The sequence below is a fragment of the Colobus angolensis genome, unplaced genomic scaffold, assembly GCF_000951035.1.
Source record: "Colobus angolensis palliatus isolate OR3802 unplaced genomic scaffold, Cang.pa_1.0 Scaffold259, whole genome shotgun sequence".
Lineage (NCBI taxonomy): Eukaryota > Metazoa > Chordata > Mammalia > Primates > Cercopithecidae > Colobus > Colobus angolensis.
The window spans coordinates 6,043,921-6,068,892 of record NW_012115810.1 but is presented as its reverse complement, the minus strand read 5'-3'; the positions used below and the strand labels follow the sequence as shown (position 1 = coordinate 6,068,892).

The 24,972-nt window shown below is 44.2% G+C and overlaps 1 protein-coding gene across 2 annotated transcripts in view; it reads left to right on the top strand.

The window, feature by feature from the left end:
- TANC1 (tetratricopeptide repeat, ankyrin repeat and coiled-coil containing 1) overlaps positions 1-24,972 on the top strand; it is a 273,934-nt gene that overhangs the window by 196,590 nt on the left and 52,372 nt on the right. Inside the window, exons 8-14 of one of the 2 annotated variants that reach the window (XM_011947131.1) lie at positions 6,610-6,873; positions 12,587-12,688; positions 13,857-14,138; positions 15,477-15,628; positions 18,272-18,503; positions 19,657-19,823; positions 21,826-22,433. In XM_011947131.1, the coding sequence (XP_011802521.1) occupies positions 6,610-6,873; positions 12,587-12,688; positions 13,857-14,138; positions 15,477-15,628; positions 18,272-18,503; positions 19,657-19,823; positions 21,826-22,433 (1,807 nt within the window). Of the gene's footprint in view, positions 1-6,609; positions 6,874-12,586; positions 12,710-13,856; positions 14,139-15,476; positions 15,629-18,271; positions 18,504-19,656; positions 19,824-21,825; positions 22,434-24,972 lie in introns of both variants that reach the window. The other variant, XM_011947130.1, reaches the window with a different exon arrangement.

The following is a 24,972-nucleotide window of genomic DNA, read 5'->3' as shown; positions in this document are numbered from 1 at the left end:
TGTGTGAGAAGCTCCAGTGTCTGTGCATTCAGTGCACAGGTTATGTGAAGCTTTACCAAAACACTGTGCTTTTTCTGGAAAATGTCATATTATTTAAATCCTTAGGCTTGTCTCTGGAGACTGTTCTTCATTGTGTCAGACTCAGTTGGGCAGTGTGGTGGGTTGCATTATCCCCCTCCAGCACCGCCTGCTCCCAGCTATTCCTTTAGGTGTTTCCGCAATTGAAGGGCCTGATGAATGCGGCTGGGAATGCGCAGCTCGGGTCCCTGGCCTTGCTGCATGTCATAGCAGAGCATGCCTTGCGCAACACAGGTGAGCACCAAGCTAGAAATTTGGTACAGAGATCTGGCTGTCACAAGCCAGCATACACGGCTCCCAGCGCAAGGCCAGAGAGGGAGCAGGGTCCTGTGGCGCATTGGATGGGGCTGGGCAGTTGCAGAAGAGAAGCCAGAAGTCCCCTGGAGCTGAAGGTTACCATGCAGGGGTGGGGCAGGGGTCCCACCTGGGACATTCTGTTGGCATTCCAGGCAAGGTGGCTTAAGTGTCTTCACTAGACCCCTCAGGTTAAAAGCTGTGGCCGCAGGTGAACCAGGGGCTTTGTTCTTTGTGGTTGGTTAGTTTGCAGGTGGCCGGGTCTAGGTGGGGTGGAAAGAAAAGTACAGTCTGGCATTTCTGGCCAGAAAGGTTTAAGGCAGGCCGGATTCATCGTGTAGGCTTTCCCTTAGACACTGGGGAAAATCAAAAATGTGGCCTGGCGGCCCGAATGCCTGCTGGGTATGAGGTATGGGTGCACAAGAGAGGGACGCCCCCTGTCAGCGAAGAGGCCTACAGACTTCTGCGCTCGCTGCCTTGACTTGTCTCTGATGTTTTCCTGATCTGACTTCCTCTGCAGTGGTGAAACCTAATTTGGAAAGTTGTTAGTCACGGGAGGCAGTCTCACTACAGTACTGGGCTTTTCCTTTTCTATTTACTTCTTCCTTTCACCCACTTTTAGGAGCGACCATTATGTTCCTTTCTTGTTTGATTGTTAATTCATTGGTCCAGTGTTTTAACTTTAAATTCTTCCTGTCAACCACTAAGCTAAATATAGAGGTTAAAAAATGTTTGCTTTTTAAGTGCTACTTTATTTTTCTTCAGTTGTGAGGGGAGGAAAACATTCCTGAGCGTTCATGATGCCTAAGGCACTTGACGTATGCCCTCGTGTCTAATTTTCTCTGCCACCCAGGGAAGGACAAATCACTCTGTTTACAGAGTCCTCCTCTTGAAAATGGGGAATGCAAGACAGTCGATAATGTTCTGGGAGAAAATTTCCATTTGTGATTTTTTTATCCTCTCAAAATGTGTATTCTCTATTATAATAAAGTAGTATATGTACATAATTTATAGTACATGTATTTGGGATGCATGCCAAGTCTTAATAGTATGGCATAATCAGAGCAGTGTAGAGAGGCCGGGCATGGTGGGTCACGCCTGTCATCCTATCACCATGTGAGGCTGAGGTGGGAGGATCGCTTGAGCCCAGGAGTTCAAAACCAGCCTGGGCAACATAGGGAGATTTTGTTTCTACAAAAAAGTTTTAAAATGAGCCAGGGGTGCTGGTGGTGCGTGCCTATGGTCCCAGCTATTCAAGAGGCTAAGGTGGGAAGATCATTTGAGCCCGTGAGGTCGAGGCTGCAGTGAGCCGTCACTGCACCGCTGCACTCCGGCCTGGGCAACAGAGCGAGACACTGTCTTGAAACAAAAAAACCGTGTAGAGCCCCATTCTGGGATACAGTGGGACTTAGGGCATTCCGGGGCTTTCCTGTCCATAGGGCTGTTAACGAGAGTCAGTGAGTTGAAGTGCAAAAAGAACTTAGAGTGAAGCCTGGCATATAGTAAGCAGTATTCCAATATTCATCTTAGCCACTGTTGTGATTTCCTAAGGATCATTAGTTAATTCCTCACCAGTGAATTTGAAATGCTCAAAACAGACATATAATAAACCAGGATTTTTCCTTTTTCCACGAAGGTATGAGTTGGGGAAAGTATGAACTAAGAAGGGCAAGAGAAAAGATGCATTGAGGAGTCACGTTCATAAGACTGGATGCTTCTTATAAGTGGGCAGAGAGCTTTACGCCTAAGTTTCCTGGTAGCCAGTGGAAAGAGAGAAAACACATATGGAAGGTGATATTTATAAGGACAAAAATGTCCAGTGCCCAAAATGGTACCGGGTCTGGAGACGCATACCTTCTTGTGGACCCCCTAGAGGGGAGAAGCCAAGGTTGCAAAAAGCCCCTTGCTCTTTTCACCTCTTGTCTTCTCTGTAGCTCAAAGGTCCATCTGATGAATTGTTTGTGGGCGTATGTTTGATATCGCTGGCCCTTAGTTCCTAAACAATTCTGGGCTAATGCTGTATTCAGGTTATAGTTAGCTTTCTTCTTGATGTTCATTTAAGCCTATAACTTGATTTGGATCCCACCAAACTACCCATAGGGTCCTGGACCTACACTGATTTTATTTTTCTTTTGCTGATTCTAAGTGTCCATTCAACATAGAACCTTCAGAAGGCAAGGGGTAAAGAAAAGTGGATCCCAGCACTTTGGGAGGCCAAGGTGGGTGGATCGCTTCGAGACCAGTGTGGGCAACATGGCGACACCCTGTCTCTACAAAAAATATTTAAAAATTAGCAAGGTGTGGTGCCTGTAGTCCCAGCTACTTGGGGGCTGAGGTGGGAGGATCGCTTGAGCCTGGAAGGCTAGGGCTGCAGTAAGCCAAGATTGCACCACTCTACTCCATCCAGCCTGGGCAAGAGAGTGAGACCCTGTCTCAAAAAAAAAAAAAAAAAAACGTTAAGAAGGTGAAGAAAGAGTGCAGTCGTGAGTCGTGTTTCAGAGCCTTATAGAGCAAAGCATTTGATGACTGAGTGGATGACTTTTTAACAAGGCAGACTTCGTGAACTTTTAGCTACAGATAATTAACTCCTTTTATGTGTTGAGCACCGTGCAAGCAAATAGTGTTTTAAAAATACACTGTGTGTATCAGAAGAATTAGTATTGGCTATACCACTAATTGTACATACACGTACGTGTGTGTGTGAGAGAGAGAGAGAGAGAGAATCGAGAGAGATCAGGTTCTCTGGAGCCTTTCATCTCTGTAAGGTGGGGTTGATGGTTCTCTGCCTGTCTGCCTCCTCTCATGGGTTGTGATCAGGTATATGCCCTGTTATATTAAGAAAGTGAACCAGGTGCAATAATGTGTACCTGTAGTCACAGCTACTTGGGAGGCTGATGCAGGAGGACTGATTGAGGCCAGGAGTTCGAGACCAGCCAGGGCAGCATAGTGAAACCCCATATTATGCAAAAAAAAAAAAAAAAAAGTGTTTTGGAAGTATTCTACCCCTGTACGCTAGTACAAAGGAAGATAAGACACTGTCCTTGGGACCAAATGGAATTTAACACTAAATTGTGAGGCACAGCTTTATGAAATTTAAGGCCTGATAAGTCACTCAGTTTCAGAATGCTCTGTGTCACAAGGGTGGCTGAGACTCAGTTTGGGTGATGATAGCAGCTGTAATTGACAGAAGCTGCCATCTATACTAGTCCAAAAAACAAAATACTAGAATTTTTAAATTATTAAGCAGCTGTAAAGATTAGTCAGTCTCTGGGAAATGTCAAATAGCACTTTTCAGAGATTTTTTTAAAAAAGTCATCACAGTTAAGATGCTGCCCTTGTTGTGTGTATATACCCACAAGCATTCTTGAGAGTGACTGACTGGGTTAACCTGATGAGGAGTTTGAATTTCTGTAAGCTTGGAAGAAAGAAAGATGTTTTTGAGCAGCCTGTCGTTTATTGGAAGAACCAGCTTTCTCTTTCTCGGGGACGTCAGGGCTGCCATGTTTGGTGTTGCTCTTAGGTTGTGCAGGGAAGCCAGACCGATTTGGCCTTTATCTGCTCAGTTGGATCTGCTTCAGGGCTCAGATGGAGCTGAGCCAAGATGAGAGTGTCTGGGCTTCCAGCTGTGTAGGCTACATCTGGTATTGAATCCCAGGAAGGAGTGTTTGTGAAGTGGCTTCAGATTTACCAGCCTCCCTGCCTCTGAGAACTCTGGGACATGTGGACTGTGGAATGCATCTCTCACAGGAACTTTGTGAGGGCAGCAGAAGGGCTGCCTCTTCTTCCTCACTAGTCTCCTTCTTATAAACACTGACCTTGCAATATGTTCATTTCTGAATGGTTACCCCATCTGGGACTTCTATTCCCAGTGACTGCTCCTGCAGCTGGCCCTTCCTCCCCCACCCCTTTTCCCTCCTCTCCCTGCCAGGACCTGAGTGTTGCCCCGCCCCGCCTGCCCCCACCCCCCACCATGAGATGCTGGGCACAATGTAGGGCACATGCCTGCCAGCGAGAGCCACACCTTCCACCTGTCCTGCCCTCAGGAGCTCTGACCTGGCCTTCCCAGCTGTCTTCAGCTGCTCCATGGGTCCCTGAGGTCCTGATTGCAATGCTGTCACTTGTAACAGGAAGTGAGCTAAGTCCTTGTTCCCCCTGCTTGAGGTCCTAGTTAGGACTCAAATCTTTGGGGTTTGATTCGGAAGTGCTTGGCACTTAGGGAGAGCGCTTTGACTTTTGTTTTAATTTTTCAACTTACAAATATGTGCTCTCCAATGTAACAGCCACAGAAATAAAACCAAACAAATCCCCTATCTCCCTTGCCTGGAACTCTTCCTGTCACTTGGATGTTGGAGTAGCCTGGGAACTTAACTTATTACAATATGTCTGAGAAAAATATTTTGAGTTGCAAACACTGGACTTAAACGTGAAGGTTTGTAACACCACAATCTGTGTTATGGGGCTGCCTGCATTTTTATACTTCCAGCTTATTGACAAGATTACCATTAATAATTACCATTAATAAGCAATAAACTTATCAATAAATTAGACCATTCCTGAAAAACATTGGCACACTTCTAGCATATAGCAAACCTTCAGTAAATGCTAGCTTTTGCTGTCAGCAACACTATTGACATTTTTGTGATGGAAAGAGTCATACTTGCTGTGCCTATGTTCATATAAATGGTCCATTTAAAAACAGAAGGAAGGCTGTGATTGATTCCAAAGACATGGAAATAGGGTCTAATACTGCTGATGGAACACTGGCAAATGCTGGGAGTCATAACAATGGGCACCCAAAATCAGATCCTGAACTTCTAAGTGTAGTGTCTCTGACCACAAATGGAATTGAAGTTTATTCATTTGCCCATTCATTCAATTAGCAAGCATTTATTGAGCACTTACTATGTGCTGTGCTGTGCTGTTCAGAAAAGGAAAAGATCGCCATGGATACTCTAGGGAAGGCTTCAGCATTTATGTGGGAATTTTTAAAATAGGCAACCAGAGAGGGTGATAAGTCCAGGCTGCAGCAGCAGGAGGAGTAAAGACAGTCAGAATTATGACAGGATGTCCTATGGCCACTGCAAGGAAATAGTTTTATCTTTACTTCTAAACCCCTTCAGATCCTTTGATCCTAAATAACTGACCCTGACCTAATTCACCACCTTCTGATTCAGTGTGTATCATCTTAGTATGTGGCTAAAGGGGCCTGATCCAGGAGCTGGGTTCTGAATGCACTTTGGCCCTGCGCACTCCCATTTAACAGGCTTGGGGTTGAGGGCCTAGGGGACTGGAATCCAGATAGGGAAAGAGGCACCGGTGGACATGGCCCCTGTTCTCAAGGACGCAGCCAGCATTAGTTCTAACAGTGGGGGTGTGTGAGTGGCCCAGGTGATGACCTGTGGTTGCGAGGGGATCCTGTATGGCTCAGCATCTTTAAATTAAAAGTGACTCTTTGTAGAAACCAAGTAGGGTGACTATTGCTTCGCTCTTTGACCATGTTCTTTCTGCTTTTTTGCCAAGATGTTTACAAAAGATTTTTTTGTACCTTTTTTCTGTGCTGGTTTTCTTTCTTGGAGATTAAATGTGAATTCTGCAGTCATAGTATACCTTCTCATGCTGGTGCTTCACCTGCGCTGGGTACGCGAAGGTTTTCCATTTCGTGCTGTTGAAGAAATAATAAGTCAGTCTCTGGATCATCTTGAAAAGATGTTATAAGCTTTAAGGGTCAAATTCTCTGTTTGACTTTATAATTGTATTTTTGTTTCTAAAGATTTTCTCCTGCACCGTTTCTGCATTAAACATTCTGTTGTTCATTCCCACTCCCCTACCCCCAACAAATGTTATTAATTTGGAAAGTATATTTAAAGGTTCAAAGGGATTTAATGAGACATGAATTCTTTTGTGAGTAATCTTTGTTAAAAAGAGAGGATATATTATCTCCAAGTTACATAAATTTACTCTTAACTCTGATACTTTTTAGACAATTTTTTTCATTATCTTCCTGTCAGAGTTTCTCCCTCGCCCCTCTTCTCTGTAGAGTGATTTAGCAGCTTATTTCCCCTGGTGAGCCACATTCTTCTAATTTACCAAAATACATTGTATGGAACATACTTTGATAAAAATCTGTGTGGACTGGAAAACTTTCCATTGATCCTGGGGAGGGCAGTGTGCATGTTTTAACTCTTCAGCCCCAGCTGTGCCTGGCCTCCTTCAAAGTATTTTGGTCTTTCATTTCAGCCACAATTACAAGTTCATCCGAAAATGATGACCGGAGTGGCTCCAGTTTGGAATGGAATAAAGACGGAAGCCTAAGATTAGGGGTTCAGAAGGGAGTGCTTCATGACCGCAGGGCAGATAACTGCTCCCCAGTGGCAGAAGAGGAGACCACCGGGTCAGCAGAGAGCACGCTGCCCAAAGCAGAATCCTCAGCTGGAGATGGTCCGGTCCCTTATTCTCAGGGCTCCAGCTCACTAATAATGCCACGGCCCAACTCAGTTGCAGGTAAGGCCACACCTTTCCCTGGAAGGATTATCTCAGGGAGACAGAGGTGCCCTGTGTTCACTGTCTTCACATGGGAAGACATTCCAGACACAAGCCAGCTTCGTGGCCCTGGGTCAGGCACTTACCTTTTCTAAGCCTCAGTTTACTAATCTGTAGACACAATAAGGCTGTACTTAATGGTTTTTAAGTGATCCTTCTACTCTGGAATTCTTTAAATCGATTATTTGGACTATCGAACTCTTTGTATATAAGAGAAGAAAGTATGAAAACTCTCCTCTCTGTTTTTGTTATTTTAAGCCTTAGAAAATTCATGACTGTTTATTACCTCCTGGTAAATGGGAATTGTTGAGTGAGTTTGTTAGGATCAGCTCAAGGAACTTCTTACCAAACTTACAAACTTATTTTTGTGTAATTGAGTCTGATCGTACAGGCAGGAGGGCCGAATTTCTGTACAATTCAGTTAAAATGGAGCTCATAGCTTAAAATGTAAGCTGTGGAAGTAAGAGCTCTCAATCAAGGAAATGAAAATATTCGAGACAGGCATGCTTTACCAAGATGCAGCAGCTGGAACAAAGAAGAGCACAAAGGCTGGCAACTGTCGGTAGTCAGACTGGTTGCCAGGTGTGTGTCAAGCAAGGAGAATACAGTCAGTCCCCTGTATCTATAGTTCCACATCTATGGATTCATCCAGCCATGTAGCAGAAATAACCAAGGAAAAAAAATCGATAAAAAATAATTTAAAAATACAGTCTCACAATTATTTATGTTGTATTAGGTATTATAAGTAATCTAGAGATGATTTAAAATATATAGGAGAATATTTGTAGGTTATGTGCAAATATTACACCATTTTATATAAGGAACTTGAGCATCCAAGGATTTTGGTATCCTCAGGGGGCCTTGGAACTGATCTCCAGTGCATAGTGAAGGATGACTATAGCTCCAGATGGGTGGGGAAAGGAGCTCTCTGCATCTGAGCTGTGGTGCCTGTTTTTAAGGTTTCTAGTTTCTAAACTCCATGCCCCTGTGCTGAATTTAGAAGAGGAACTTGCTAGTCTGTCTTTGTTATCAGTATAGCACTTAACATTTCTCTTCTACTAACGCAGGGACCCAGATTCTCTGCTCCTACACCAAATAATTTCTCTGTGATTTATACTATGTTTTCAGGATGCGGTGGGTCACTCTGGTGGTTGTTGGGTGTTTTTTACAATGGGACTCTGAAGTAGCTGATAAATAAGTGGCCCTAATGGAAAAGTTCTGAGGCATAACTCTAATTCACTTTCAAAGGAAGTGAAATGGCCTTGTTCCAGAAGAGGGATTTGGCATGTCTGCCAGAGAGAAATAGTAGAGAACATTAAACGAGTTGACTGATAGTCTTTCCACAAACTTTCCTGTCCTCCCACCACTGTCCCACCACTTTGACAGAGCATGTGGCACCCAAGGCGCTTGTATACCGTATTTACCTAGTTTTGATGAATGGGTCATTTTTATTATCCCAGAACTTGATCACTTTATTGACTTCAACAAAAACAGTGAACTTGTGCTCAATTTAGTCAAGCTATTTTAAAATTAGGAAGCATTACTGCCTTAATTTTAACAGTGTTAAAAGCATCCCATTGGGGTTGTTTTCTGCTCGGTGTTCTTTATGGGTCTCCTGCCATGTGAAGTGACAGTGGGTGTCAGCTGAGCTTTTCCAGTAGGCTGCCGTGATTATAGAGCAGAGCTTTCTGATTTCTGCTGTGCGCATTCATTAGCTTCTGCGTGTGCCCTTGAGCTAGACCTCCTGTGGAATGGGAGGGTTTTACCTCTAGATTTGAGCAAAGTCTACCTGGCCTAATGGGTTTGCTTATTTCTTCTGTGCTGCATATTTTTTAAACTAAATGCATATTTTGAAGAGACATGAGCAAAGACCTATTTCATGGTGTCTGTTAACAAGCTAGGGGTCTGGTATATTCTTCATTGCCTCCCTTCCTGCCCCTGAAGTTGAACCTCAGTTAAGAGGAAATGGCAAGATTTTTCAAGTACCATTGAAGAATAAGATTCAGGTTGTATAGACTCTCTGCAGCTCTGTTTAGTGATTAGAAGGCAGGCTGCTACAAACAGGGCAGCAGAGAACTCTCAGTGTTAGAAGAATCAGAATAATATGTGAAGGACCATATAGAGAAATCTCTTAGAAGTATTTGCATGTTATGATCCAAGTAAACAAATTGCCTTTTGGTGGGAAAGGTGTTTTGGCACATGAGGATTGGCAGGTAAAGGAAGGATGATGCCAGGCCTCTGTTCACAGCCTCCCCATGGGGCTGGCCCCTAGGGGATTGGGTGCAGAACTTCTTCCTAACGTCCTTTACTGAGCTTGCTACCAAGAACTGGAATTGTCTGTTAACAATGTAGTATGGTGGCAGGTTTTTTTTATTTTGATTTTTTGTCAAAGATTATAAAAATAAGTTGGCTAGGTTTAAAGATTATTTCACTATACAGATTTTCTTTGTAAAGATATTTGTTAGAGTGGGATTGGTTTGGACAACTATATGTCACCTCAAAATGCATGACATGGACACCTCTTTGCTTTATTAAAAACAGACCTAAAAGCCTTTAAAAGTATGTTTTGAATCATATAGAAGTTAGGTAACGGGTTCTATTTTTTCCTTTCAAAGTACTTTCTGAGTGGATTATAGAACACTGTGTTTAATTTTCCAGGAAACAAGCGTGATCGCTATTGAGTTTTCCTAAAACTGGTTATTTCCCTGAACTTATTGGCATGGACTTTCCATAGGTTAGTCCACAACTTTAGCAAATGTTCCTCTTTGTTCAGCTTAGAGATGTCTCCCTCTGCCTTGCCCCACCAAACCCACCCTCACCAAAAAACAAACTTTCCTCCACATCTTGAAATGTGCTTCTCATCCAGATGTTAGATATAGTGTGTGTGTGCACAATAAGTGTATAATTAATTTCACTGTAGAGATTCTAGCAGTGGGTTTATTGTTGCATGAAATTATTGCTTTACCTTTGGGCTTTTTGGGCCCTGAGTAGTGTTCAGGATTTTGAAAGCGTTTATGGGTAAATACTGAATGTGAGTCTGACTTTTGCACAGGTAACATCTGAGAATGTTAGGTATGCCTGAGAGGGCAGAGTGGCCCAAGTTTCCTGCTCAGAGGGTCGGGAACACCTGGGCACATAGCTTAGCCACTGATATCTGCCTGCCCTATTCACTGGCACCTCTGTTGGTGGCTTCAAAAATGCCTCAGAAAGCTGAGATAGCTGGCAGGTGGTGGCTTATGGCCCTGCTGCAACTTTCAGCTCAGCTTAATCATGTTTGAAAGTGAGAATTAGCCAAGAGTTGTGGAAGTACTGAGGCTGCTCTGTTGCAGATTTTGGTGCTGAAGCTCTAGTGACTGGGAATCTGAAAACAGGCCTGTGAAATCTTACCATCTCCTGCATCTGTTTAGATACAATCTAGGGCATTTTTGCAATCCTTTGTTTGGAATGTCTTTTGTGGTCACATATTTCTAATCCTTTCAGCTGTTATAAATTTATAAACTGTTATGTTCTAAGGAGTCAGGGAAAGAAGGGAAATAGGCAACACGTTTGAGGCTCTAAAGCATCTTTGTATTCTCTAGGGCTGCAGCATTATGTCAGATGTTCATGACTGTTCTGGCTCTGAAATGAGTTATGGATTATGAATATGGCTGCCTGCCCCTTTTACCTGTGCCTTGGTGGGTGCATTCACCATGAGGCATGTGAGGAGAAGGGTCCCAGGGCTCAGGCAGGAGCCTAGAAATATTCCAAGCTGTGTTACTACAGGGAGGTAAGAAGGTTGGGGGAAGACAGTGTAGTCCTGTTGGCCCTCCGGGAGGTTTTATACACCCTGCTTACGAAGGACCTAGAGAGAAGCTAGAGGCTGCCCTTGGATTACCGTACATTTGATCCATTTAAAAGCCCTGACAAGGAATTAGCCAAGGCTTTCTAATGGGAAAGATTTGTGTGGTAACTGGCAATGTGCATAGAGTATTCACTTAAATGTGTATACACTGTGGATATGCACCAGAAGGATACAGAGGCATAGGTGCATGCTGTCGTGAAGTCAAAGTTTCAGGTGTTTCTTGCTGGCTGGGAGGATGACTAGGCAGGGCATGTGTTGGATTGCCCTTTGGAGGATGCAGTGAGAGGGGATATGCCAACACAGTCAGGCCTGGAGCCACCCAGGTGGCGGTTGAATGAAGGAGCAAGAGAGAATGATATGGACAGTGAGGAAGAGAAGGACTGAGATCTTAGTGGGGGGAAATAGGAAGGGTGCAGGTAGGATGGATGGCACTGGTCGGCAGCTGGATGCTGGGTCAGAGCCTGTTGGGCAGCCAGAGGGTTTTCCGAAGACAAGTGGCCCAACTTGACTTCTGTCCCCTGCACCTTGGTCCCACTGAAGATGTCCCCAGTCCTAAGAAGACTTTACCCAGGCACTATGACTCCCTCTAGGCTCTCATTTGCCCTCAAGTCACTGTATATTTTCTTGTCCTGGAAGACAATAATCTGACTAAGATCAATAGTACTTCATGTTGGGCTTAACCCATAAACCAAATTAGGTTCATTTTAGATTTTCCTCAATGTAATAACAGGAGGGGTTTTTAAAAGGCAAAAATGTGTACTATATACTTGCTTCTAAGATTTCCTGAGAATTAGCAAAATTATTTTGCGCTAGTTATTTTTGTAATCTATCTTGTATGAATGTTTGAATAGATCTTTTTTTTTTTTTTTTTAATTGATTCCTAGGTATTTTATATTCTTCTTTTTTTTTTTTTGAGACAGAGTTTTGCTCTATCACCCACGCTGGAGTGTAGTGGCACGATCCTGGCTCACTGCAACCTCTGCCTCCTGGGTGTAAGCGATTCTCCTGCCTTAGCCTCCCAAGTAGCTGGGATTACAGAGACCCGCCTCCATGCCCAGCTAATTTTTTTGTGTTTTAGTAGAAATGGGGTTTCACCATGTTGGCCAGGCTGGTCTGGAGCTCCTGACCTCAAACAATCCACCTGCCCCAGCCTCGTGATTACAGGCGTGAGCCACGGCACCTGGCTCTTTAATGCTTTATAACAAATACTTACGTGATATGAGTCTTACTGATTTGGTCAGAGGTAAACATAACTTATTTTTAGAATTAAAAAAATACACCTATAAAATGCAGTATGATATATAATGTTTATATAAGTCTACACATATTCGAAGCTTAGGAATATGATTATGCTATTACTACTGAGCCAACTTTTAGTGTTCTGGGTGCTGTGGAATTGTACACATAGAATCTGCCCATTTAATTAATAAGTTTGGCATTCCAAACAGCGGAAAGCTCCCCAGAGCTGCAGAGAAGAATCTAGCAGCATGCCACCTGCTTGTGGTGTAAGTACTGAAGCTTTGCTGTGAGCCACGTGATTGTCAGATTTCTTCATCAAACAATTTATGGTGAATTCTGTCTCTTTTCAAGAATAATGGAGAATTCTGGCAACTCCATCAACATAACTTTAAGAAAAAGAAGCACTTGGTTTTTACCACTTTTCAGTTGATACTGCCAGAAAAATAAACTGGGGCAAACAATACCAAAAGCACATTTAAGTAAATTTTGTTGAAAACCTGAACTGAATTGCTTAGTGATTTATAAGTTATAGTCACTTAGGTATGAAATTTAAAGTCACCTTTGAAGATACTAAACTTCAGTTTAATATTACAGCAACAAGCTCAACCAAATTGGAAGATCTGAGTTATTTAGACGGGCAGAGAAATGCTCCTCTACGGACGTCAATTAGATTACCATGGCACAATACGGCTGGAGGTAGGGCACAGGAAGTTAAAAGTATTTATCCTCACATCCACTGCGATAATGGTTATGATGAACTCAATCAGTAACTTTGAAAGTCTGTGATAACCAGCATTGAAGCCAACTTTGTTTATAACATGATGGAAAGTGTGTGTGTTTGTGCTAAAAGCATATCTGTGAGGTGGGCTAAGAGGTCATCCTCAACGGTTTGGGGCTTCTTCCTTAAAATATGTGATTAACTTGCTTCTGGAATTGAAAAAATAATTCTGCAGTAAGTTATTTTGAAGGGAGGGGTAGTTTAACACTCAATAGGTGTTTATTATTTACAAAGTATAAGCTTTGTTTCAATTCTTGGACTAGGCTGGGCACAGTGGCTCATGCCTGTAATCCCAGCACTTTGAGAGGCCAAGGCGGGTGGATCACCTGAAGTCTGGAGTTCAAGACCAGCCTGGCCAACATGTTGAAACCTTGTCTCTATTAAAAATATAAAAATTAGCTGGGTATGGTGGTGGGTGCCTGTAATCACAGCTACTTTGGACGCTGAGGTAGGAGAATCACTTGAACCCAAGAGGCAGAGGTTGCAGTGAGCTGAGATCATGCCATTGCACTCCAGCCTGGGCAACAAGAGTGAAACTGTCTCAAAAAAAAAAAAAAAAAAGAAAAAGAAAAAATCCCTTGGACTGTATTGGCCATGTTCTCTGTCTGCCTGTAACACAGTTGTGTGAGGTACACAGCAGCCTCACCGTACGGACAAAGTGTCATCACACCTGGATAAGAGCAGAGCCCTATTTCTAGGGAAAACATGTTTCTGTTTTATTCATACAGCAGGGAAGAAACACGTCTTAAATGCAGTTCCAGATAAACCCATGAGACATGATTTGGCCCCTTACATGGCTTTCTATAATCCTCTTTGTCCTTGAGTCCTGAGAATAACTCAAAGCCATGACCAGACTAGAAAGTAATTTCAATAGGATACTCTGCAGTGTCCTGTTGGTCCAATAGGGTATGATAATTGAGGTATTACAGAAGTATTAATAGAACCAGATTGGAAATGCTTACAGACAGATCTTAGTGGGGGTAAAGCCAAGGATTTAATGTAACACATAAGCAATGATATTTGAGTTTCTTAGTTTATAAAATTATGACATTTTTCTAAAATAATGTTTCTTTTTTTCTTTTGAAGCACGATTTGCTCCCTACAAGCCACAAGACATTTTGTTGAAACCCTTGTTGTTTGAAGTACCAAGCATAACAACAGACTCTGTGTTTGTGGGAAGGGATTGGCTCTTTCACCAGATAGAAGAAAACCTGAGGAGCACAGAACTGGCAGAAAACAGAGGCGCGGTGGTGGTTGGCAATGTGGGATTTGGGAAGACGGCAATCATTTCCAAGTTGGTGGCCCTGAGCTGCCACGGAAGCCGCATGAGGCAGATTGCTTCCAACAGCCCAGGTTCATCACCTAAAAGTACGTATGTGTTTAATTACGTGTGTAGTTTATTAACATAAGATAGATGGAGGAAATTGCTGTTCACATAGACATAAAATACCAATTTTCCTCAAGTTGTTGCAGCTACTATATCAGGTTTGCGGTCGTGCGAGGTGAACTATTTGACTATGTCCCTCCGTCATGATGTGTATTCAGCTGTAAGCTGGGGCAAGGCCAGTGTTCCCTGATGTCCTCCTGAACTGTAACCTTCTTCCTTTAGATACAGGCAGAGATGGGCCAGTGAGGCCTGATCAAGAGCTCTGGAGAATTTGGGGCCCTGAGAGCAAGGAGTTGGGCTCCTGGCAGAACAAGCTCAGACGGAGTCTAATGTGGAGTTCCTTTGGCACATTAGAAGCTGTTTGGCACAGCCTTCGTCTTCTGTATTGGATTTTCCAAAATTATAAAGACATAGGACAGAGTAGCCAAATGTTTGACTATTTACTGTTTATTTCATATGCAGTAAACTCACTCTAAACATGGTGAGCAAGTGAATCGTGCGAGATTTTTAAGACCCAAAAGAATTTAATAGGTCAGGCACAGTGGCTCATATCTGTAATACCAACACTTTGGAAGGCCAAGGTGGGAGGATTGCATGAGCCCAGGAGTTTGAGAGCAGCCTGGGCAACATAGGGAGACCTCGTCTCTACAAAAAATTAGCCAGTCATAGTGGTGCGCGCCTTTTGTCCCAGCTACTCAGGAGGCTGAGGTGGGAGGATCGCTTGAGCCCAGTAAATCGAGACTGCATTGAGCTGGGATTGTGCCACTGTACTCTAGCCTGGACGACACAGTGAGAGCCTGTCTCAAAAAAAAATTTTTAAATGCCAGGGACGGTGGCTCATGCCTGTAATCCCAGCACTTTGGGAGACTGAGGCAGGCAGATTGCCCAAGGTCAGGAGATCAAGACCAGCCCAACCAACGTGGTAAAACCCTATCTCTACTAAAAATACAAAAAATTAGCTGGGCGTGGTGGTGGGCGCCTGTAATCCCAGCTATTCGGGAGGCTGAGGCAGAAGAATCGCTTGAACCCAAGAGGTTGAGGGTGCATTGAGCCAAGATGATGCCGCTGTACTCCACCTGGGTACCAGAGCAAGACTCTGGTAAAAATTTATTAAAAAAATATTTAATAAAGGAAGCTGGAAACAGTAGATGGCTGTTCTCCAGGGAGGGGAACCTGTGCTGTCATGTGGACCTCTGAATTTTGGACCATGTTCACTCCTTATTTATTAAGATATGCCCTGGGGCGAATCAAGAAATATAGTCAACACCCCACCCTGCTCCTGCTATGATGTACGTAATGAAATGGGTCTTTCTCTGCAGCTTCCGACCCCACTCAGGATCTTCCTTTCACCCCGCTGCTTTCACCGAGTTCTTCCACAAGTGCTTCCAGCGCAGCTAAAACACCTCTTGGGTCTGTCAGTGCTGAAAACCAGAGACCAAGAGAGGATGCAGTGAAATATCTTGCTTCTAAGGTAAGCTCTCTTGTTTTATAGGAGCCTTCCAGATAGAGAGATTTGCTAGTTTGGTCTCTGAGAAGTAAATTGGAAAGGGGAGCTTAAAACAAAGACAACTGCTTAATGATAAAGTATAGCTTTTGATGAAATAGTGATTAAGTTATCCAAGTAAAAGTATGAATGACAGTATCTGTCTGAAGACATTGGCAGTGGACTTGATCCATGTTAAACAATGGGTTGAGAGTTCCTCAAGGCAGCAGAAGGTAGCATGTGCACTCGCCACAAATCCATGCTTACCTGCATGTGCTCTTCTTAATTTGGTATGTGAGCAGGAAATTGGGAGCTTCTGACTTGACCCAGACCTCTTCCCCTGCACTCTGTTGCCTGAGGCCTTTGGTTCCCTCGGCTTTGTGACAGAGGTTTCTCGTGAAGTTGTAATACAGCCTTCCCTGGCTGACTTTCCTTTCTTAAATTCGTGATCATCAAGGTCTTTCTGAAGTTTTTCTTCTTCTCAGCACCCATCACTGGCTCACCAGCCGCACTCCTGCATTAAAGCAGTTACTTCCCTTGCTTCTAGTGGGCTGCTTAAGTTTCCCTGGCCAGTGGTGGTGTGAGTCAGTGGAGCTGGAGAGCTGCTGGAGCCAGCAGCCATGGGGACACGTTGTGAGGAGACCCTGCGGGGAGGTTGGTGAGAGAATCTTGCTCTGCACCAGATCCCTGTCCCTTCTCCTTCCCGGATGATGGCTGCTCTTGGGACCATCAGCCCTGATGCTTCTGACAGCTGGTTCAGAATGGTCCTCTGGTCATGGGTGGGTAATTTGAGATGAGTGATGTAGTGCAGGCTTCAAAGCCATCCCTGCTTACAGTGATTTTCAAACTCCATTGACTGTGACCCACATAAGAGAAACATCTTACACTAGTGATCACTCACACATAATCACCCACATAACTAAAGCATTTTAGAACTATATTTATTCTTACATTCTATCATACACTCTAGTATTCCTGAGTTTATTTTTTAAAAATTGTGGCTCTAAATTGATTTCATGCCTGTAATCCTAGCACTTCGGGAGGCTCCAGTGGTCAGGAGTTCGAGACCAGCCTGGCCAACATATTGAAACCTCGTCTCTACTAAAAATACAAAAATTAGCTGGGCATGGTGTTGGGCACCTGTAATCCCAGCTACTAGGGAAGCTGAGGCAGGAGAATCGCTTGAACCCAGGAGATGGAGGTTGCAGTGAGCCAAGATTGTGCAGCTGCACTCCAACCTGAGCAACAGAGCAAAACTTCATCTCAAAAAAATAAAAAATAAAAGTAAATAAATAAATAAATTGATTTCATGACCCACTGTTGGGTCATGGAAAAAAAAGCAAAGCTGCTTTTGTGAAACGCTGTGTGAGACTGTGGTACTGGACATCTCATGATGGTTTGCACAAGTTTACAGGATCCTCACATGTATCCCTGCTAATTTCTGTCCAGGTGAGAGTTGGAGAACAGCCAGCTTTCCTCTGAGTGTCAATGATAAATTTAATCTAAACCAAAAGTCTCATGGCAGCTCCAGGTTGGCCAGAGAAAAGCTGTTGCACATTTACTTTTGCCACTTGCCTTTTAAAGAGTCTGAAGACCTGGGATCTAATCCCACATCCTTGACTATCTGTGTCAGGTTGGCAAGGCATCTAACCTCAGTGTCTGGTGCCCTCAGTGATGAACTGTGGCTAGTGGTTCTTGTCCTGCTTCCTGCAGGGGCTTGCCGCGTCCAGTGGGACAGCAGCAAGGCAGATACTTCCAAAAAACATGTATCTCTTGGCACAAGTGTTTTGCTCTTCTTTGCCTTCCTTACCTTGTACTTGTGTTTCTCCTATCATCCTCCTTTGGAAAAGTACTGGATTTTTCTTCTATCTACTGCATGCCTCCCATTCCCAACACTTCTGTGTCTGGCCGTTTCCTGGCGTCCCTCTCACAAGCAGCTTGCTGATGCTGCAGGTCCCTTGGAACAGGGACGATTCCTTTTCCTCTCAGTACCCAGGCAGCTCCCTCTCTCCTCCAACTTGTCTTTCCACATGATGGGCAGAGATTTGGTGATTTCGGGTTTCATTCTTCAGACAGCGTCCCCATTGAACTTCTCCACAGTGTCCCTTGATGCAGTGCGGGTGTGGGGAGGGGCCAACGTCTTGACCCTCCCGACCAGGAGAAGGAGCTGCTGTGACTCTACAGCCCTGGTCTTACAGCCGCTGGCTTTATCATCTGCCTTTTGGGATCAGCAAAAGGGTTTCCTAAAGAGGTGCTGCTGCTCTTGAGAACAGAAGCCTAGTGAAGATGGCACTTTCTGATGTTGAGAATATTAGGATGGCTTGGAGCTGCTCTAAGCCAGGGTAGATTTTACATTTTATGAATGCTGTTTGTTTATATTTAATACAAAGTAACGCACTGATTTTTATGCTAATCAAGGTGGATTTTGTGGATGCAGTTAAAGGTTCGCAAACCACACAAGGGAAGGAAGGAATAAATGGAACAATTATGCTAACGAATGACCCAGTCTTGGGGAATAGATGCTGTGTATCTTGTTATCAGCGAACGAGCAGAGTTGTGTTCCTGTTTGAGATCGCAGAAGGAGCTGTGTGAAGAGGGTGAGGTGACACTGACGGTTCTGCTTCCCCCTAGGTGGTGGCCTACCACTACTGCCAGGCTGACAACACGTACACTTGCCTGGTGCCCGAGTTTGTGCACAGCATCGCAGCTTTGCTCTGCCGGTCCCATCAGCTGGCTGCCTACAGAGACCTTCTGATAAAGGAGCCCCAACTACAGAGCATGCTGAGTCTCCGATCCTGTGTGCAGGACCCGGTGGCAGCTTTCAAGAGGGGAGTGCTGGAGCCACTCACAAACCTGAGAAATGGTACCTCATAGCAGCTACTTACAGCGCCCTCTCAGTAGTGGTACAGCATACACAGGTGGTCCCCAGAAGGCAGGTGGTCAGCGGGGCCATGGGGTAGAAGTGAGCTGGAGCAGGGAGAGAATAGAAGTGTCAGTGCCCATCCGCTCCTCTTTCTCAGAACGAGCCCCATGAGGTCCCTCCTACACCACCCCTGGGGTATAGTGTTAAAAGAAGCACCCTGATAAGAATGAATGTGATGACTGAGCGGTTCCAAAGTAGTTTGTAACTGTGGGCTATTTAGATGACTTGCACCACAGAAGACTGTTGCGTATTTTGCACTCCTAAGTATCTGAGGGAGTAAGTGGATTATTTGGAGGAATTTTCCAGAATATATATTTGTCAGGGCCTCTGCTCAGTTGAATTGAAACCTTAAAGTGACTTCTAAAGGTTTCCATTTTAATTTTTTGTCCCCAATAAGGTATCAGTGACCTGATGGTCCCTTCAGTTTCCCATCTTCTCTCCCCTCAGCTCCTCACCTTTTGTTTATCTGCCCACATGGCACCTCTGCTGGAAGGTGCTAGAGGGATAGAAAACAGATATGTCATCATTTCTTCTCTATTTCCTGGGCAGAAAATCAGCACTAATAAATACAAAACCAGATTCAGGCTCACGGAGAAGAGCCCTGTTGGAGGAGTCAGTAGTGTGGAGCTCTCACACTGTGTGGTTGTATGGCTGGCTTGGGCCGGGCACTTTGCCCTGGGTTGGCAGCAGCGAGGGGGTCAGTTTCCCTTCTCTGGAATCCACTAAGGAGCTCTCATGGGGGACTTAGTGACCTTTCCGGATTGGGCGTCTGTTATGTGTTCATTATCTTTGTGTAGCTCACCCCAGTGACAATGGTTTATGAAGAGCTAACTGTATTATATACATGAGTGAGATTCTGCTAATGTGTGTCATGCAATATGTTTGTTTTGTGAGAATTGGTTTTCTTTTGGCTCTGTGCTCCAGTTTTCACTATAAATTTAATAGAAAATATGCTTCTGTGAAAACTGTTTCTTGTGCCATATGTAAACCTTTTTAGTTTCTAACACTAAACTGGGCACTAAAATACACTGGGTGTTGCTGTCTTAGAGAAATGTATAATTTCTTAATTTGAAAAAATTATTTTATCCTGTAGAGCAGAAAATTCCTGAAGAAGAATACATTATTTTGATAGATGGCTTAAATGAAGCTGAGTTTCATAAACCTGATTATGGAGATACGCTTTCTTCATTTATTACCAAAATTATTTCTAAATTTCCTGCCTGGTTGAAGTTGATTGTGACTGTAAGAGCAAATTTTCAGGTAACAAAGAATTCTCAAATCTTTCTCCAAGTCCCCATATTCCAATTTTACAGTGATAAATATTAATAACATAAAGCTTTTGTAAACCATTCAACTGCTTGAATTAGAAACTATGTTAAGAATTTGAAAACTTAGTCCAGAGAGCCCCACATGGGTGAAACTCTGACCTTTTTAGCTCAAGGCATATTTATCAAGATGTCAGGTAAGTTTCCTGTTGGCATCGAATTGCACATTTTCAAACGGTGGCATCTAGCCCTGGTTACCGTCATGGAGTGTGTGGGGCCAAGAGGCCTGCCAGAGTTTAAACCTACTCCTGCTGGTAGTTATTTGCATGGGTTTGCTGTGGGGCTTTGTGTTTTTTTGAAGGGAAAAATGAAGGTGGAAGATTTTTTTTTTTTTTTGGAGATAGAGTCTTGCTCTGTCGCCTAGGATGGAGTACAGTGGCATGATCTTGGCTCACTGCAGCATCTGCCTCCCGGGTTCAAGTGATTCTCCTGCCTTAGCCTCCCAAGTAGCTGGGATTACAGGCACCCACTACCACGCCTGGCTAATTTTTGTATTTTTAGTAGAGATGGATTTTCATCATGTTGGCCAGGCTGGTCTCAGCCATGTCGGCCTCCCAAAGTGCTGGGATTACAGGCGTGAGCCACTGTGCCCAGCTGAAAGTGAAAGATTTTTAAGGCCTATTCTCAGAAGTCTATTTTTTCATAAAACTTAAACATGAGGTAACATTTGCAGCGAGGGGTAGGGTGATTTTTTTCCCCCTCCATCTTCCTTCTCACTTGAATCCTGAAATTGTATCTTAACCATTCACTCCTTCTATACCTATCCTTTTTCAGTAAAGACTTTTAGACATTAGGTTTTGATTTATACCCTTTTATGATATTTATTTAAAAACAGCATTTGGAATTTTTTCATTATAAAAACCGAAATTAGACCTCAGTTGAACTTGATGAGTGTTTTTTGGACATTCAGTTTGTATAGTTTTCAGTCTTTTTTTACACAGTAAGCACAATTTCGCAATCAGTAGAGCATGGGAACCAGGAACCTTACATTCTTCTTCTCAGCTGTGTAAGTTTTCAGAGCTTCAGATAGCATCCATGTAAAATGGGAGTGATTGTATTCTGCCCTCTTTATCTACATTGTTATATTAAATAATGAGCACATGCATTTAAATACTTCAGAAACAACAGTGGGAAGTCTTTTTAAAAAGGCAAAACTCTTTGCTGTTAGGTGTCAGATGTGCTTAATCTTTGGAATGGGGAAGAGATGAGAAGGGCACATGGGGCTTCTGGGAGCTGAGTATGTTTTGTTTCTGGGTGCTGGTTACACAGGTATACTTAGCGAAAATTAGTGACACTGTGCAATTGTGATTTGTGCACAAATCATATGTTCATATGTTAAACTTCAATTTAAAAGTTTGCTTTAAAAAAGCAATTAATAAAATAACATGCTGTACCAAAGTAGGCAGCTTTGTTAAGATGCCCTGTCATTGAGAGACAGCCCAGGGACCGTCTCAGATTTCCTGGTTGGGTTACACAGCCTCAGTGTTTGATGCATAAAGAAGGATGCCTTTTATCTTGGCATCTGGCCATGTTCTTAGATGTACAGTGTTGGTTGGTGTTTGTCCTTGTTATATAAGCAGTTGCACAGTATAAGGATTATGGGTATCAGGTCACCTGCAGAGTCTCACTGCCCTTACTGGCCCTGGCCTCATTGCCGCTGTCTACAGAGGGCTCTTACTCTGCTCGCTAGGCTCAGGGTCCTCGGATGAGGGCCTTGGGAGAGCATTTACTGATTCCATCTCCCATTAGGATTTCTTTCACATAAGCTTTTTATCTTCACCTTATCCTATTACACGTTTTAATACAAAACAATGAGTCCCTGTAATCCATGAAAATCCTCCTTGAAAGAAAACTAGTGAATCTGGTTTAAAATGCTGCTAAAATAAAAAAGGAATCTCTGTAGAGTGACACTGTGGGTTTTTGGTTTTTTCCCCCAGGAAATAATAAGTGCACTGCCGTTTGTCAAGCTTTCCTTAGATGACTTCCCAGACAATAAAGACATCCACAGCGACCTGCACGCCTACGTCCAGCACAGGGTGCACAGCAGCCAGGACATCCTCAGCAACATCTCCCTGAACGGCAAGGCCGATGCCACGCTCATTGGAAAAGTGAGCAGCCACCTGGTGCTGCGGAGCCTGGGCTCTTACCTGTACCTCAAGCTCACCCTGGACCTCTTCCAGAGGGGCCACTTGGTCATTAAGAGTGCCAGCTACAAGGTGGTGCCCGTGTCTCTCTCTGAGCTCTATTTGCTGCAGTGCAACATGAAGTTCATGACCCAGTCCGCCTTTGAGAGGGCACTTCCGATTCTCAACGTGGCCCTCGCATCCCTCCACCCCATGACAGACGAGCAGATCTTTCAGGCTATTAATGCCGGCCACATCCAGGGGGAGCAGGGATGGGAAGACTTTCAGCAGAGGATGGACGCCCTCTCCTGCTTCCTCATTAAGAGGCGAGACAAAACCCGCATGTTCTGCCACCCATCCTTCAGGGAGTGGCTTGTTTGGAGAGCAGACGGGGAAAACACGGCCTTCCTATGTGAGCCCAGGTACGACAGGCGCTTTCTGTCAGCTCTTTGCAGGGAATCTCGTGTGCAGTTGGGGAAAGGATTTAAATGTGATGCACATGTCTCAATGGAAAGGCAATCCAGAACAACTAATTCAGTGTTACTGCTTTGTTTTCTTATTTTTCCTCCTTTTTGGCAGAAGGATGGGCAATGGGGAATTCTCTATACAGAAGCTGCCTTGTAATTGCTAGGACTCCCTTATGGATGGTACATGTGGATAAAAGGGAAACTGGGTGGTGCCTATGTGGTCCTTCCTTGCTGTCCATTCTCTCATAGAGCTCCATCCATTCCCCCACCCAGCTTCTGCAGGGTCATGCATGGGAACGTGTGAGATCAGCCCCCGGGAACAGGGGGCTTCTCTAAAGGGTGCTCCCTGTGTGTCTGCTAACTGTCATGGGTCCTCAGCACCTCCACTCCCCCGCCACTCTTTGAACATGGAGTGACTTGTCCCAGGGATCAGGTGTATCTGTGAGCCCAGAGGAAGCGCCATGATCCAATCTAGCCTCCTTGCTCCATACCCCTCACCCTTCGTCAGTGAGCTCCGTGTGGCTGACTGGACCAGGCTGGGTTGCAGTTCTGCTTGCTGCCTGGGCTGCTGTTATCACAGTGGGATGGGGAGGGAAGCCTGTCTGCTGTGTGGCCTGGTAATAGCGTGAGAGGTCAGAAAGTTTGAGGGTGCAGATGCTTTCAGATATAGGTATGGCAAGCCCCCAACCTCCACTTGGCCCTGGCTGTGGCCTGTGTCTCTGCTGTCTTGACTGGCTTCTGCTCTCTGTGAGCCAGAATTGCCCCCTGCTCTAGTAACAGAGCTGGCAAGCTGCTCAGCTGACCCCTTAGGCATTTGACCAGATCCTGGGATCCAGAATGAAGAGGCGAACAAGCATTGGTGAGCCCTGCGAGCCTCACAGCCACTTTCCTCCCTGTGAATATTGACTGAACATCCACCTGATAGGCCTGGCTGCTGTTCATGTTGGGGCTCTTATTATTTTCTTCAGTAACACTGGCTGAAGGTTTGTTATCTTTTGAACCTGGTTTGGGGCAATAAACTAACATCCATATGGTCTGGCTAAATGTTTCCTTATTTAGCCAGACCATAATAGCTAGGTGAAACGTGTGCTATGACATTTCTAGCCAAGTCAGATTACTTTCTAGGGAAAGTCCAGTCATTTTCTAGGAAGACTGGCTCTAGTTGAGTTTGTAGAGACTTAAAAACAAATTGAAAGACTCCATCAGGACTGTAGGTTGTTACTGGGTTGGAGGCTGGGCTGTAGTCTTCATTAAGCTTCACTTCATTTTGGGTATTGGTGGGCCTTGACGTTATGTAGCCTAGGCCAGAGCTAGGGTGGGTGCCTATAGGCTCCTGAATGCCACTGTGTTCTTAAAAGCAGGTGTGGGGACATCCCCTGAGGCAGGACCTGGACTAGGTGGAGGCATGAGAGGCACCAAGGGTACAGAATTTAAGGAAGCACCCACTCCTGGGGTGGTGCGAGTTGTTGGCATTTTCCCAAGACCCCTGTAGTATTTGAGTTTCATTCAGTTGAGAGGATATAGAACAATGTTGGAAGGAAGCTACTGGATTCAGTTCAGCAACAGTTTTTGTTATATGCAGTTATGTGCAGAGTACTGTGGCAGACACAGAAATTCCTGGAACAAGGACCATGCTCTCAGGGCTTCCCACACAGGGCAGGGGAGGCAGGAAGTGACATGCGAGAGGGAGGCACACTTCTTGTGGACCTCACAAGAGAGAGAAGCTTCCAGTGGCAGTAGAGGGGCCTGGGGAGGTGATTTTAAAGAGTAATGATGGTGGGTTGGGCCTCAAAAAATTGTAGCATTTCTTCCCCCACTCCCAATTGTTGTATTTTTGCCGTAATTATAAAGGGAAAAAATTTCAACCCCCAGACAAGGACAGTTCACTTTTTGTTTCTGCCGCATTTTAAATAATATACCAACCATCTTTTTCTCTTGGAATTATTGTCTGGGTTTTTACTCATCACAGGCATTTTACCAAGCTGTTAGAAGCCTTAGAAAAGTGTCATTTTCATTTTCCATGGTTGTGCAAACCTCCTAGGAGGCAAATTATCATGTACTTCACTATACCCTTGTTGGATTTTTAAGTTGTTTCTAAATTACTTACAAACAGAACAACCTGTCATGTCTTGGTGCCTTACAGATCTGGATTCAAATCCTCCATTGATTGTGTATTTTTCTGTGCATGAAAAGTATTTTAATTCTCCATGCCTGCCTTCCTTAGCTATAAAAAATGAGTGTCTTCTCACTGAGTGTTGGTAGCTATTAAATAAGATCTTAAGGTGATATACTACTTCCTGTCTCTCCTTTCTTCCCTCTTATTTTTGATTATGCCCTAGGTTAGCATTCCAGAAATAGAATTAAGAAGTTAAAGAATAGTTTGAGTCTGGCTGGGTGTGGAGGCTTACGTGTGTAATCCTAGCACTTTGGGAGGCAGAGATGGGTGGATCACCTGAGATCAGGAGTTCAAGACCAGCCTGGCCAACATGGTGAA